At 34.5% G+C, this 14,586-nt stretch overlaps 1 protein-coding gene across 5 annotated transcripts in view; it reads left to right on the top strand.

Moving 5' to 3' along the window:
• The window catches only part of SLIT2 (slit guidance ligand 2), a 375,759-nt gene that overhangs the window by 258,012 nt on the left and 103,161 nt on the right, over window positions 1–14,586 (top strand). For all 5 annotated transcript variants that reach the window (XM_047857138.1, XM_047857140.1, XM_047857137.1 and 2 more), the window contains 2 exons: window positions 6,657–6,728; window positions 7,230–7,301. In XM_047857138.1, the coding sequence (XP_047713094.1) occupies window positions 6,657–6,728; window positions 7,230–7,301 (144 nt within the window). The remainder of the gene's footprint in view (window positions 1–6,656; window positions 6,729–7,229; window positions 7,302–14,586) is intronic.

Raw genomic sequence — 14,586 nt, 5'->3', positions numbered from 1 at the left:
ATTGACATTATGAATCTATGCTCCATCCCCCTGAAATCAGTGAGCGATGTGCCTAAGTCCCTATTTCCCTCTAGAGCTAAGCCATGTGATTGCGTGTTTTGAGTGTATCTTTGCATTTGAACATGTATCCATGTGAATAGACGCATGGAAATGTTAACTCTTATTTAGGTCACTACCTGAAACATGAAGTCAGTAAGAACACACACCCTTGCACACACTCATTTTTGTCTTGCTTTAAATGCTTAAAGACCAAATGGAAAAAGAGTTATTTCTACTCTGAAAACATCATTTGAATTTTATCCTCAGGGGCATGTACCCTAGAATGACATCACAAAAAAATAATAATAAAATAAGATTAAGGAAATGGACAATATTCAGGAACAAGTCATACCAAGGCAGGGATGGCTGATAATCAATTAGTATGGACACAGTCCTAAGGCAGAAATGCTAGCTGTATGCATAGTATGTCCCTCTAGAGGCAAATATCCATTCACCTGCCAAAGATATTTATTAAATTACAAAGTACTAGAACTGCAATTACGTAACAGAAATTGTACTTCAGTCAAAAATATCTTGGGTCATTTTATATAGACACGAATGAAGGATTTCAAGGCATACATTTACTGCTGAAGTTAGAAGTAATATTCCAGAAATACGAAGTACTGACTTTGGAATTATTATGTAATAGGCAAGAGAATCCCTAATGTCAAAGGAATATAGCTGCTTCCTCCTTTTCAAATAGTGGATTGATGTTACCAATGATGAGAATGTTTGGCTACACTGAGCAGTCCAAGATTCAGAAGCTAGGGTCATTCCACGACCTTCCCCACACACCCCATTAAATCTATGTTCTATTCTCTGGCAGCTGTTTTTGCCATTTATGTTAAAAGCAGATGGGGAAAATGCAAAGGACTGTCAGTTTTATTGCCATGTATAATCAACATCTGGGCTGTATGTTACAGATACAATCAATCCAAACTCATACTTTACTGGTGTTGTAAAACCTTTTTGAGTTCTTAAGACAGTTTCCAAAGTTGAAAAAAATGGTATATTTTAATCATATGGATCATGGAAGTAACAACATTATATATTTTTTCAGCCTCCATGTGAAGGATGTATGCACGTATGTGTGTAATACATAATTGCTGAGCGATCTGGCAAATCTGCTGATTTGTTTAAAATGTGTTTTTCCATCATATATGTTTATTTCCTCTTAGAGATCAAATCATGTATCAGGATATACTTCTTTATATAATCTGTGTGTGTGAAACTCATATGTGTTGTAGACATATTATTATATAGTGCTGTTTATTATGTATGTGATTACATAGATACCCATGTATATCCGCATATTTTTATCTTTTCACTACTTTTTATGCAAGAAAAACATTTTTTCTATATCTCATATTTTTACAAAAACATAGTTTATAGGAGGTTTTATTTTCCTCATGTTTTGGAAGGAGAAACTGAGAGAAGCAAATTAATTTTTGCAAGGGCCACGGAACTTATCAGTGGCTGTAAAGCTCATACTTTTAATCACCGAACTATACATTTTTATTTTTATGTATACACATATATAAAACATAATTTTCTCGTGGAAAGAGCTGTTTCGCTTTGGCATGTGGATATCATTTTATATGGTTTGTCAACATAATTTAATTTGAAAAATATTGAAAATAATTCCTGAGAATTGAGCACTAGTGAGCTGAATGGGTCATTTAAAATAAACTAATATTGTTTAATATCTCATAAATGGTTTCAGAACTAGTTGGAATTTTTGAATTCCTGAATTGCACTATGTTGTATACTCTACTGATGTAAGACCTGCTTGTCAATAACCATAGCAGAGTATTTTAAGTCACAGAGCTCAGTTATACCTGCACATCATTTCCATGTTGTAAGGGCCTACAGGATTCGAACAGAGAAATTTATTGATAATTTTCCATTTTCTATACTCTTTAAAATAGGCACCAGAAAGTGGCATTTGTTGGTTGGAGTTCATTCCCGGGAAGCTCTCTTAAGTGTGAATACATGCATGATTTATTTAAAACAAAACAAAATAAAACAAAACAAAACTAAACAGTAATTGAGAACATGAAAAAAGGATGTATGTGAGTGAGGAGAAAGGTTTTTATTGGTTAAACATACTGTAGTGTTGAACTTTTTGATGGAGGAGTTATAAAATTGTCCCCATTTTCTTATCTCATTGAACTTTTCACTAAAATTTCCTTGTGATTTTGATGAAGTGGTAACAGCAGGTTGCTTTTATATACTACACCCCCCCCCACACACACACACACAGAGTGATAAAATGTTTAGGAATTGTTCATACACATTCTGTGGAGAAAAAGGTCTGGGCTACTTTTACATGAAAAAGGCTTCCATACGGTATGTGGTTGATAGAATTTTCTTCTTCCCTTACTGAGTTTTCTAAATATATTTTTACTTTGAAATTCAAAATATTGAATTTTCTTTTTATGAAGGACTAACATTTGGAAGGCTCTTAATTATGGTGGATTTTATCCACAGCAGATATATCTCGGCCATTATCTGTTTTTGTAACCCTGGAATGGTTTCAATTAGATTCTTCATGGAACAATGGATTCAAATTTGCACTCTATAAAATTCATCAGATTTTATGCTATTAAAATAGAAGATTGTGGGATAGCAAAGATAGAAAATGTACATTTCATTTACTTGTTTTTTTACCCTTCATCTGAATAATATATTTCTTCCTTATTTTTTATAACCTGGTTTAAGTACCATCCGCACTTTTCTATAGAAGTATGGACACCATTTGATACGTGTGTTGCTTACAGTTTTAAAAATATATTCTTAAGTTCTTCTAATGAAGCATAAGGTCCTGGAGATCTGAAAGTTTAAAGAAAGTACACATTAATTTATTGTTTGCCAACTAAAGAAGACAAAATGGACATTTTGAAACATTTTAAAATTTATTGGTTGACATCTGTCAGTGGTAGAATATTTTCTTGCTTGAGAATCTGTCTGTTTGAATGAAGGAGGCAATTATGCTTTGCCTTAATGGACTGCTGGTACAGTGCCATAAAAACCAATTAGCTGCTGAGTCAGTGTAAATTACCATGTAAGCTCTGTTTCAAATACTTCTTTTTTAACAAAAAAGGTTGGAAGCAAATAGATAAATAAAGAAAAGCAAGCAAATCCATTTTATATGTCATCGTTCAGCTTTCTGTTGCATATGTTCTAAATGAAATGGTTTGCAATGTGAAGGCTAACTATGGTACGTTGCAGGAATGATTGATACATGCAACAGCACTGTATTATGTTTGAATTACTATTTTTGCATGTAAAATTTAACACTGTTTCATCATGAATTCTCCTTGTTTTATAACTTCTTGTGCATGCATTTTCTAAAACATATATATAGCCTCACTTATATATCTTTTGTTTGCTTTAGTTGGAATATTTATCAATGAAATTAATTGCAGATTAGACACATCTAAATTTAGTTGTTACAATAAAATGTATTTGAGTGCCATTAGGACAATTAGTGATCATTATAAGTATTCTGGATTTAGAGACTTTAAAATAATAAATGAATTTTAAACTTTCTAAGGAAGCTCTTCAGTTATATATGATAGTAGAATTAATTTGGCCACATTTGTGAATTAATGTCATTGATATCTCAATGCTGAATATGTCATTTTTTAAAACTTGTACTAAACAAATTAATTGGAAATGTAAAGGCAAAATTAGATGCCTTATCAATAAAACTTCCATAAGGGTATAAACATGTTTCTTCCAATCATCATTGAATTCCATTCATATAATATATTTTGCACAGGTAGAATACAAAGGGTGAATGAATGAATGAATGAATGACTACTGGTTTTCTTATTTTCAAGAACTTGAAATGATATTTATGAAAAGTAATCATATGAACTAGTTTTGCATCACTGTTTTCATTGAAAGAAATCTTCCAGATGCTAAGAATTTTTATTTTTTCTCATCATAGCTTTACATTATTTTGAGCTAATCTTTAACAAAATGAAATGATCCTTCATTGGCCTAGATTTGTAGAAAGTCATCTAGTCAATAGTCTTGCATCTATAGCTTGCTTTCACTGTATTTTCATTGATTACATTTTAAACTTCTTAAAATCTAACTACAAGAAGGGATCACAGCAAAAAAAAAAAATTAAAAAATGTGTCTCTAAACCATCAATCTATAACATTCTGATCAATAGTGTAACAGTGAAATGATTTAAATGTCCTTTGTTATATTTAGAGATTTTGAAAAAAGTACCCTTTCTTCAGACCTAGATAAATAATCCAGATGCCAAATCTATATTTTCTTCATACAATTTATTTCTTGTCTTCTGGGGTAAATCTGCCCCTTAGGAGCCAACAAACCTGGTGGAGGAGGGATATGTGAAAAATGACTAGAATGTAGTGAGATAGAGCAGAGGCACAGAGAAGAGAATGCCCTTGGATGTATAAAGAAAGATACAACTAACCTTACCTGAGAAAATAAAGTAAGGCTTCAGGAGGAGGCCATGCTTCAGTTGTCTTAAGACAACTAAGCCATGTTATTAATAATCACATAAAATTATTACTAACCTAAATGGCCAATAATAGAGAATGATTAATTAATGATGGTCCATTTTGATAATTAAGTGTTATAAAGACATTAAAAATAACATCTCCCAAAATACTTAATAGTATTAGGACAACATGTATGGTATGATATTTGATATAAGGTATACAACTCAAAATTCTCTATACAGTAAGACTTCAAAGATCTAAAATAAATATATATAAAAAATTAAATTTTCTTCCTTATATATTTTGTAAATAAACTTGTATTTATCTTTAATATAAACAAAATAATTTCTGCTTTTTGGAGGGAAAGAATTATAACTAAATTACAGAGAAATAATTACCTTCTGTGTGAGAGAGGAAGGAAGGGACAGTAACTTGGGGAATAACTGGGTTCAGAGGATTAGAAGCAAATCCAGAGACTGAGACAGGGAAGAGAACCAGAGGTGCATGGTAACGCATCCAGGGAAGAAGTGTTGTTAGCACTATCAAATGCTACAGGGAGTTTAAGAGCAATGATGACTGTGGATACCCATTGCATGTAGAGATGAGGAGGTCAGTGTGAGCCCTGAGGCTGTTGAGGAAAGCCTGAAACTAAAGAAGGGTTTAGGAATCAGAAAAGACCAAAATGTAGGCATTTCTACTTAACCTTCTGGGGATATTTTGTTTGTTTTGATTTGATGTTCATTAAATGTTGCTGATACATATATCCTCATTCACATTCAGTTTTTACCAACATTCAATAAAACATGAACCAATGTATATGGCACATGTATAGTCAACATATATATATTGTTGTATTTATATATGTATATAAATATGCCAATATAAACATGTATACCTAAATATATATTTGTATATATATTTTTTAATCCAGGCAGGAAAATGAAGCTCATGCTAGGTATTTTAACAGAGAGATTTAATATAAGGGATGAAATTAAGCAGTTGTGAAGGTGACACAGAGAACAGAAAGCTGCCTCCACATCCAGGTCTACAAAGATCTAAGAAGAAAAGAATGTTACACAAAGTCAGGAGGTGGCCCCAGCAGGAGCTAAAATTAGGAAGGAGATGAGACCACTGCTGGGGACATCCCCTGAGACAGAGAAAGGGAGAATATCCTGGCTTCTTGCTTCATCCTACCTTCAGTCTCCACCAGTGCCTCTCATTGGCCAAATTCCACAAAAATCAGTTGGCTAGTGAGCCTGGGGTTATAAGGTTCCCAAGAGTCAGCCTCTGGGATACAAAGAGAAGAGGGGAAGGGATGGGGAATGTTTATTACAATGTTCACATGGATAGAGATGAAGCTGAGAGGCAACGTTTTTGATGGATACGATACTGAAGGAAATGTATTTGTGTGGTTCATAACTTAGCGGGTAGAATCGTGTCTTTCTCTGAAAACACAACCATAGATTTATTTTCAACTCTGATTTTGGTGCATGATCAAAACCACTTCAGTTGTGTTTTGAATGCGCTTTGCTGCAGTGGTTTTCGCGCGAAGTATTCAGAGTCCAGCCAGTCTTACCGAAAAGTGCCTATGGTATTTAATGGATTGGAATTTAAGATTTACCTCATAAGAAGCTGCAAAATTAATTTTCTGGGCATAACAGCATTTTTAATCTATAATATGTTTTCTGTAGAGGAGATAAAAGGTTTATAAAACTTAATATTCAACAGCAATTTCCTTTGTGGAAGAGTTATAATTGTCTTTGAAACGTGTTATACGTCTGTTCAGTGTTATACATATTTCTCATACTGATATAAAGGTTATTTTAATGTACTTCCAAGTTAGTTTCTTACAGGTACTTTCTCTTTTATACAAAGTCCAGACTTAAATATTGATCGACCTGTAATGCCTAAAAATCAGGATATTCTTATTCATTTTATAATTGCCTTGTTTTTATTCCCAATCTTGCCCCACATTTAGGGCACAGCACAATTAATTTTAGTACTTATTTTTGAGGAAAAAAAGAATCACTCACGAAGAGCATCAACGTGGCTTCTTGACATGCATCCTGGGCTTGAATTAAACATCCCTGAGAGCTCACGTTTCCATTTAAAAATTGAATTTTTTCATTGCAGACGTTTGGAACAGAACTCAATCAAGGTCATCCCTCCTGGAGCTTTCTCACCATATAAAAAGCTTAGAAGAATGTGAGTGAATAATATTCTAGAATATATGTAATTTTAAAAGTTATACAGGTCATGACCGTGCAGACATTCACTTAAGTATGAATATTTGAGTGTTTGACAGCTTAAATATTAAGTGATGTGACTATCCGATTGCTAGTTTTATAATACTGTGATGTTAAAAGCTAAACTATGTAATATTTTAACGTTCTCTGTAATTTAACATATTGATTCACACCCGCGTGAATTTATGTGATCAATATAGTATGCAGTCAAATCTTAGATGTTCTATTTTCAAAAATAAGACATGGCAGCTTTTATAATAATTTAAGAAAAGAGCCAGTAATTGATTTAAAAGTCTGATTTTTTTTTAATTTAAGATGCTTCAGATGTTTTATGTTGCAAATTTTATACATGTATTAATAGGTGCGAAATTGACATGTAAAGGCAGTAAATAGCTTTCTCCTGCAGTAAATCCTCACTGACATTCTATTTAATTTAACCTAACCCTATTTCTAATCTTAGTGACCTGAGCAATAATCAGATCTCCGAACTAGCACCAGATGCTTTCCAAGGACTACGCTCTCTGAATTCACTGTAAGTATTGACCACGTCGCCAAAGGAAAGCAGAATAGGCAACTAATACTGGCTCCATCTTTTACAAATTTGGATTTAAGAAAAAATAACCCTTTAATTTTTTGTCATGAATTATTAATAATATTAATTATTATTAATCTTAATGAATTTCATCATTTTCATGGAAGACTGCTACCTGTCACTAAAATCAGCCCATTTTTAAGGGTATATATTTTAGGATTTGATAGTTTTGCTATTTAGAAACCAAGGGTAAGAGCCTCTAAATTATTCTGTATTTATATTATTATTACTGACACCTTTTTGTTTCTGAAATATAGCTGGAATGTGTATTTTGGAACATTCTGGTCATTGTTATATTTATAAGCCTCAAGCCAGCAGCCACTCTGTCCTGAGGGCAATATTAGTCCCCTCAGAACGATGCTCAGTGAGGTCTTATGGAGGGAACAGTTGAAGATGTGCAGTGAGAGGCCCCCTCAACTCCCTGCTTCATCTCCTTAAGACTTCCCTGAAAGAACCAGCTTTAATCCCTCAAAGAACAAAGATAATAAAAGTATGACAGCTTTTTAACATCAAAAGGACTTTCAGAGAGATAACTATATAAATTAAAATTATTGTAAAATAAATGGATAAAGGCTGCTATTCTTTCAAATTTGTAAAGGAATCTTCAGAAGTCCACCAAGTACAGTCAGCTTGAGTTCAGATTGTAACTTTAAAATTTGAACATGGAGGCTGGCATGTATTTTCCTAAGAGTTGAAGCTTAGAGAAGGATTCTTATTGTTATCAATGACTGCGGAGCTCTTGAGAATTTCAGAAGGCAGTGGTGGCCAGCGGGAGGTCCATGATACACACGTGTAAGGCCCAGATAAACACCTAGGGCTCATGCAGCACTCCACACTCAGTCATCCCTGGGGAGGAATAGACAGAAGTGGTCATCCGGGCACATGGAGACCCAGGTTGCTGTGCTGGTCTGCTCAGAAAACTACAGTTTACGGGGCGCCTGGGTGGCGCAGTCGGTTAAGCGTCCGACTTCAGCCAGGTCATGATCTCGCGGTCCGTGAGTTCGAGCCCCGCGTCAGGCTCTGGGCTGATGGCTCAGAGCCTGGAGCCTGTTTCCGATTCTGTGTCTCCCTCTCTCTCTGCCTCTCGCCCATTCTTGCTCTGTCTCTCTCTGTCCCAAAAATAAATAAAAACGTTGAAAAAAAAATTTAAAAAAAAAAAAAGAAAACTACAGTTTTCTTTGAAGAAAGAAAATGGAATCTGCCTAGGTTCTTTTTTGTTGTGGATGTTAACCACCTCTGGAATTAACCAGAGGAAGTCCAAGACCTGGGGAACAATTGTCGGCAGAAAATGTGGAATGTAGACCGGTGTTGCTCTTAGACTGAGCTGGCAGATTCTAAAATAACAAAGATTAATGTAAAACTCCATTAAATTACTCAATCAGATGGCCCATGAATTACAGGGTATGCCACTCTGGACGGTCATATTGTCCAAAGTAAATAGAGACAATCTTCCATCCACACAAAAGGACAGAACAAAAGTCAAGTCATTGTACCAATCCCTGGTCCGTCAGGTATCTGTGCCTCAAAGATGAGTAGTAAAATGTCAAAAGAGAGAAATGATTGGAGAATTCTTATTAATAGCAGTTTTGCTGACAGTTTACTGTTAAGTTCTATTGTCTTAATGCTAATTGACACATTCTGGTTGTGAGAATTAAAATAACTGATAAAAAAGAAAATAAATTTAAAAAGTAATAGACCATAATTGTATATATTTATTATTATATATTTATAATTATATATAATATATAAGTTCTATGTACTTATTATATTATAAATTATGTTTAATATGACACTGTATTTATTAACTACAAAGATATATTTTATTGTATTATAATGTATTTATGAATATTGTATATTTTACATTATTGACATAGCAATGTTATATTAATATATATTATATTTATTAATAAACACTTAGTTACAACTAATGATTATATTATAAATCATTATATACTTATCCATATAAATATAATAGACTCATAGCAAATAGTAAAAGAAATAAAATGTGTAAAGCAATGTACTTGCTGAATTGAGATTTTAATCTTCATGACCAGAACTCTCATGTACAGTTTTTTTCAGAAAGCCATAACAAAGCATGATCTTTCCTTATGGAACTGACTTTTAGTCAGCGAATTAAATCACTGGGGAATTCCTAGTTCAAAACCTAGTCATATACAGAAGAGTGGGAACTGTTTTCCAGAAATGCAACACCAAATACTACCCTATAATGTCAGAAAACAGACGTTTTTAGGGACACCTTGGGTGGCTCAGTCAATTAAGCATCAACTCTTGATCTCAGCTCGGGTCTCCATCTCAGAGTTGTGAGTTCAAGCCCCATGTTGGGCTCCATGCTGGCTGTGGAGCCTACTTGAAAAAAAACAAAAACACAAACATGTTTATCGAGAGAATCAAACAGCTGTGCTATCCTAGAGAAAGTCCATGTGCTGTAACTGGTAGCATTTTCCTCATTGTGTTCACATTTTGAATTGACCTTCCAAAGATTAATTTATACCTCTTATAAAGTATACAACTGTCCAGACTCACAGTAGCTTTTTTTTTTTTTTCATTTCACCACAATCCTACATTCCACAGAGATGTGGGACCCTATTGTGTCCTAGGCCCTCTTCAAGGCCCTGGGGATACACAAGTGAACAAAATACAGAAACTCCTCTCTCGTGGAGATGACCAATGGTAAACTAGATACTGGTCAGAAGATATAGTATATCTGATGATTAAGAGTGGTGTGAAGTAAGGGGTGCATGGGTGTCTCAGTCACTTAAGCATCTGAGTTTTGATCTCGGCTCAGGTCTTGATCTCAGGGTTGTGAGTTCAAGCCCCACATGGGGCTCTGCACTGAGTATGAAGCCTACTTAAAAAAAAAAAATTCTCTGAAGGAAAATAAAGAAAACAGAAGTGATAAGGAGGCCAATGGGGAGGAGAGCTGAAATTTTAAACAGGAAGGCCAGCAGAAGCCTCCCAAGAAAATGATATTGGGCAGAGACCTGAAGACTCGAATTGTAGGAGTGAGCTGTGCAGATACATGAAGAAAGAGCATTCGAGACCAAAAGAACAGCTAAACTCTAAGGCCCTGAGATGAGAGTATGCTGAGTGTTTCAAGAAAGAGCAAGAAAAAAATGTGACTGGAAGCAGGGCAGATGGTTGAAAATGAAATAATGCAGAGGTTGTAGTTGTGGTTGTTGATAACAGCAAGGTCTAGGACACAACCATGAGGACAGAGGGACAAAACAGGTTGACAGACAACAGGTTTGTGGGAAAAGAATAGGGTTGGAGATCGTAATGTAATAGTGAGGGCTTAAGTCTTTGGAAAGGAGTACCATGACGGGGGTTTGTGGGTAACTGCGGAAGCCATGCAAATCAGCGACACTACCTTTTTTTTTTAAATCCAGTTTTTACTTCTACAGGCTTCTCTTACATGTCTTTCTAGAACATACTCAACTACATAGGCAGTTTAATTGAATCACTATATTTACTAAAGAAGTGAAAATAATTAAGGATGATATGATGCCAGATTTTATTAAATTAAAAAAAAACATTTTAAATTGTTATTTAATCACCAAAATAGTATACCTTAGAGAAAAATGAACCTGATTTATTGAATATTTTAAGGTCTCTCCTACTAAATAATTGCATTAGCATTTATTTTTATTATCATTAACATTATTTTATTGCATGTTATTATGTTATACTATTAGTATATTTTATTATTAATATAACATATATTAAAGACAAAAGAGCATTCAGAATACATGTGTCTATTGAATGATTTCATACTCAGGGCTTTTACTGCTGTCATTGTGACAACAACAGTATTTCTATAATATTTAACAATGATTTCTTAGGAATTCAACATATTAGTGTACTAGGCATTGTCTGTACACATCTTCCATTGTTTCCCATTTACTGGTTGGAAACATCATTTTATATCACAAGATAAAAAAGTGCTGTAGTAGCACAGCATAGTGACTAAGCATAGAGCCTTTAGCACACTAAGTGGCTGCCAGCACAGAGCCCGATGCAGGGCCTGAACTCACAAACTGAGATTGTGACCTGAGCCGAAATCAAGAGTTGGATGCTTAACTGACTGAGCCACCTCGGTGCCCTGGGACATTTTTTTTTTTTTCTCTCTCTTTGGCAGTAACTGTCTTCTGCCAGATTTCAACAAGAGCAGGAGAATTCAAAGACTGGCCACCGGCTGTTGCTGTTTCCTACTATCCTACTCTCCTACTATTGAAACTCACTAGGGTGAAACTAGGCTTAGAATTCTTTGCCTTTTGTCTGGTAGCAGGTACAAGAGCTGCTTAAGGTTTCCTTAAGATTTCCCTATTGGTCCAATGGGCTATAAAGTAATTCTCGATCAGCATACTCGTATACTGGAGGCCGTATGTTGAATATAAGTGATGTGTAAGAAAACCAGAGAGAAGTTACCCAGTTTGTCACTGCTCATATTTGGATGACATTATCCAGACCCCTCAGGTATTTATTTTCCTTTCAGCTGAATTCATTTTCATCTTTCAATTTCTTTTAAATTTTTCTTTCCCTCATAGGAATGCAGCACAAAATCTCACTGGCCTCCTTGCACTTTATATCTTTATGTAATGACATGCCTTTGTCCCATTTTTATGAATTTTGGCCTTATTTTCTTGATTCTCATCCAGCTTCTCTGTCCCGGTCTTTGGATTTTTTATATGTTTAAGTCATTTTTCCTTGCTACCATTTTGATCTCACTGCATATAAGAAAACTGTACCAGCTCTACTATTGCTATACCTTTCTGTAGAGAAATCTCATCCCATAACATTTACTGTTTCTTTATGATAATATTTTATAATTGACAGTCCACATACCCAATAATGACTACATAGATTTCGTTCATCCTTTTGTGATTCCCCCCATATTTATTTCCCTATGTACCCAAACTGTCTCATTAACAATAAACATCTATTTTTTTTAACATGATCTTAAAGAAAACAACGATTTGTTGGAATAAAATGTTTCACAATATAATAAGACACATCTCCTAACCAGTCCTCCATTCATGTTATTTGAGCCAACTTTTAAGGCGAAAGTCCCAAATGAAAAACCTGCTAAATTATTTGCCCCTTTATTCTTTTTTCCCTTTTATTTTTTTAAATTTTATTCCAGAATAGTTAACAATACAGGATTATGTTATTTTCAGGTGTAAAATATAGTGTTTCAATAATTCTATACATTACTCAGCGCTCATCATAAGTTCTTGATCCCCTTCACCTATTTCACCCATCCCCCCACCCACATCCTTTCTGGTAACCGTCAGTCTGCTCTTTGTAGTCGAGAGTATGTTCTTCAGTTTGTCTTTTTTCTTTTAACTTTTTTTTAAACTTTATTTTGAGAGAGAGAGGGACAGAGACCAAGAGAAACAGAGAGAACGTGAGTGGGGGAGGAGCGGGGGGGAGGGAGAGAGAGAGAGAGAGAGAGAGAGAGAGAGAGAGAGAGAGAGAGAGAATGAATCCCAAGAAGGTTCTGCATAGCACAGAACCTGATGCGGGGCTGGAACTCATAAACCGTGAGATCATGACATGAGCCGAAATCAGAGTCAGATGCTTAACCAACTGAGCCACCCTGGCACCCTTGGTTTGTCTCATTTTTTTACTTGTTCATTTGTTTTGTTTGACAAATTCCACACATGAGTGAAATCATATGGTATCTGTTTTTCTCTGACTGGTTTGTGTCATTTAGCAATGCACTGCCTAGATCCATCTATGTTCTTGCAAATGGCAAGATTTCATTCCTTTTTATGGTTCATACTCTATTGTGTCTATATATAGAGAGAGAGAGACACTATATATATGTGTATATATATATATATATATATACACACACACACATATATACGTATATATGTATACATATATATATACGTATATATATATGTGTGTATATATATATATATATATATATATATATATGAAACCATCTCTTCTTTATCCATTTGTGTATTGATGGACACTTGGGCTGCTTCCGTAGCTTGGCTATTGTAAATAATGCTGCTGTAAACATAGGGGTGCATATATCTTTTCAAATTAGTGTCTTGTATTCTGTTGGCAAATACCCAGTAGTGGAATTACTGGATCATATGGTAGTCCTATTTTTAATTTTTTGAGGAACCTCCATACTGTTTTCCACAGTGGCTGCACCAGTTTGCATTCCCAAAAACAGTGTGTGAGGGTTCCTTTTTCTCCACATTCTTACCAACACTTACTGTTTCTTGTCTTTTTAATACTAGCCATTTTAACAGGTGTGAAGTGATATTTCATTGTGGCCTTGATTTGTATTTCCCTGGTGATGAATGATGTTGAGCATCTTTTCATGTGTCTAGTGGCAATCTGTATGTCTTCTTGGAGAAATGCCTGTTCATGTCTTCAGCCCATTTTTTAATTTGGATTATTTGGGGGGGTGGTTTTTTTTTGGTGTTGATTTGTAGATGTTCTTTAGCTATTTTAGAAACTAACCATTTATTGGATATGTCATTTGCAAATATATTCTCCCATTCAATAGGTTGCCTTTAATTCTGTTGATTGTTTCCTTTTCTGTGAACAAGCTTTTATTTTGATGTAGTCCCAATAGCTTATATTTGCTTTTGTTTCCCTTGCCTCGGGAGACATATCTAGAAAAATGTTGCTACAGCTAACATCAGAGAAATTCTTGCCTGTGCTCTTTTCTAGGAATGTTATGGTTTCAGGTCTTACATATAGGTCCTTTAACCATTTTTGAGTTTATTTTTGTGTCTGGTGTAAGAAAGTGGCCCAGTTTATTTATCTATTTTTTCTACATAACTGTCCAGTTTTCCCAACCCTATTGGCTGAAGAGACTCTTTTCCCAATACATATTTTTGCCTCCTTTGTAGAAGATTAATGAACATGTTAATAGTGGATTTCTTTCTGGGTTCTCTGTTCTATTGATCTATATGTCTATTTTTGTGCTAGCTCCTTACTGTTTTGACTGCTATAGCTTTGTAGTATATCTTGAAATCTGAGATTGTGATATTCCCAGGTTTTTTTTTTGTTTTTTGTTTATTTGTTGTTTGTTTTTCTCAAAATTTCTTTGGCTATTTGAGGTCTTTTGTGGTTCCATATGAATTTTAGGATTATTTGTACTAGTTCTGTGAAAATTGCTCTTGGGATTTTTTGATATGGATTGCATTAAATCTGTAGATTGCTTTGGGTAATG

The sequence above is a fragment of the Prionailurus viverrinus genome, chromosome B1 (assembly GCF_022837055.1).
Source record: "Prionailurus viverrinus isolate Anna chromosome B1, UM_Priviv_1.0, whole genome shotgun sequence".
NCBI lineage: Eukaryota > Metazoa > Chordata > Mammalia > Carnivora > Felidae > Prionailurus > Prionailurus viverrinus.
This window is presented reverse-complemented; position numbering and strand designations above follow the sequence as displayed.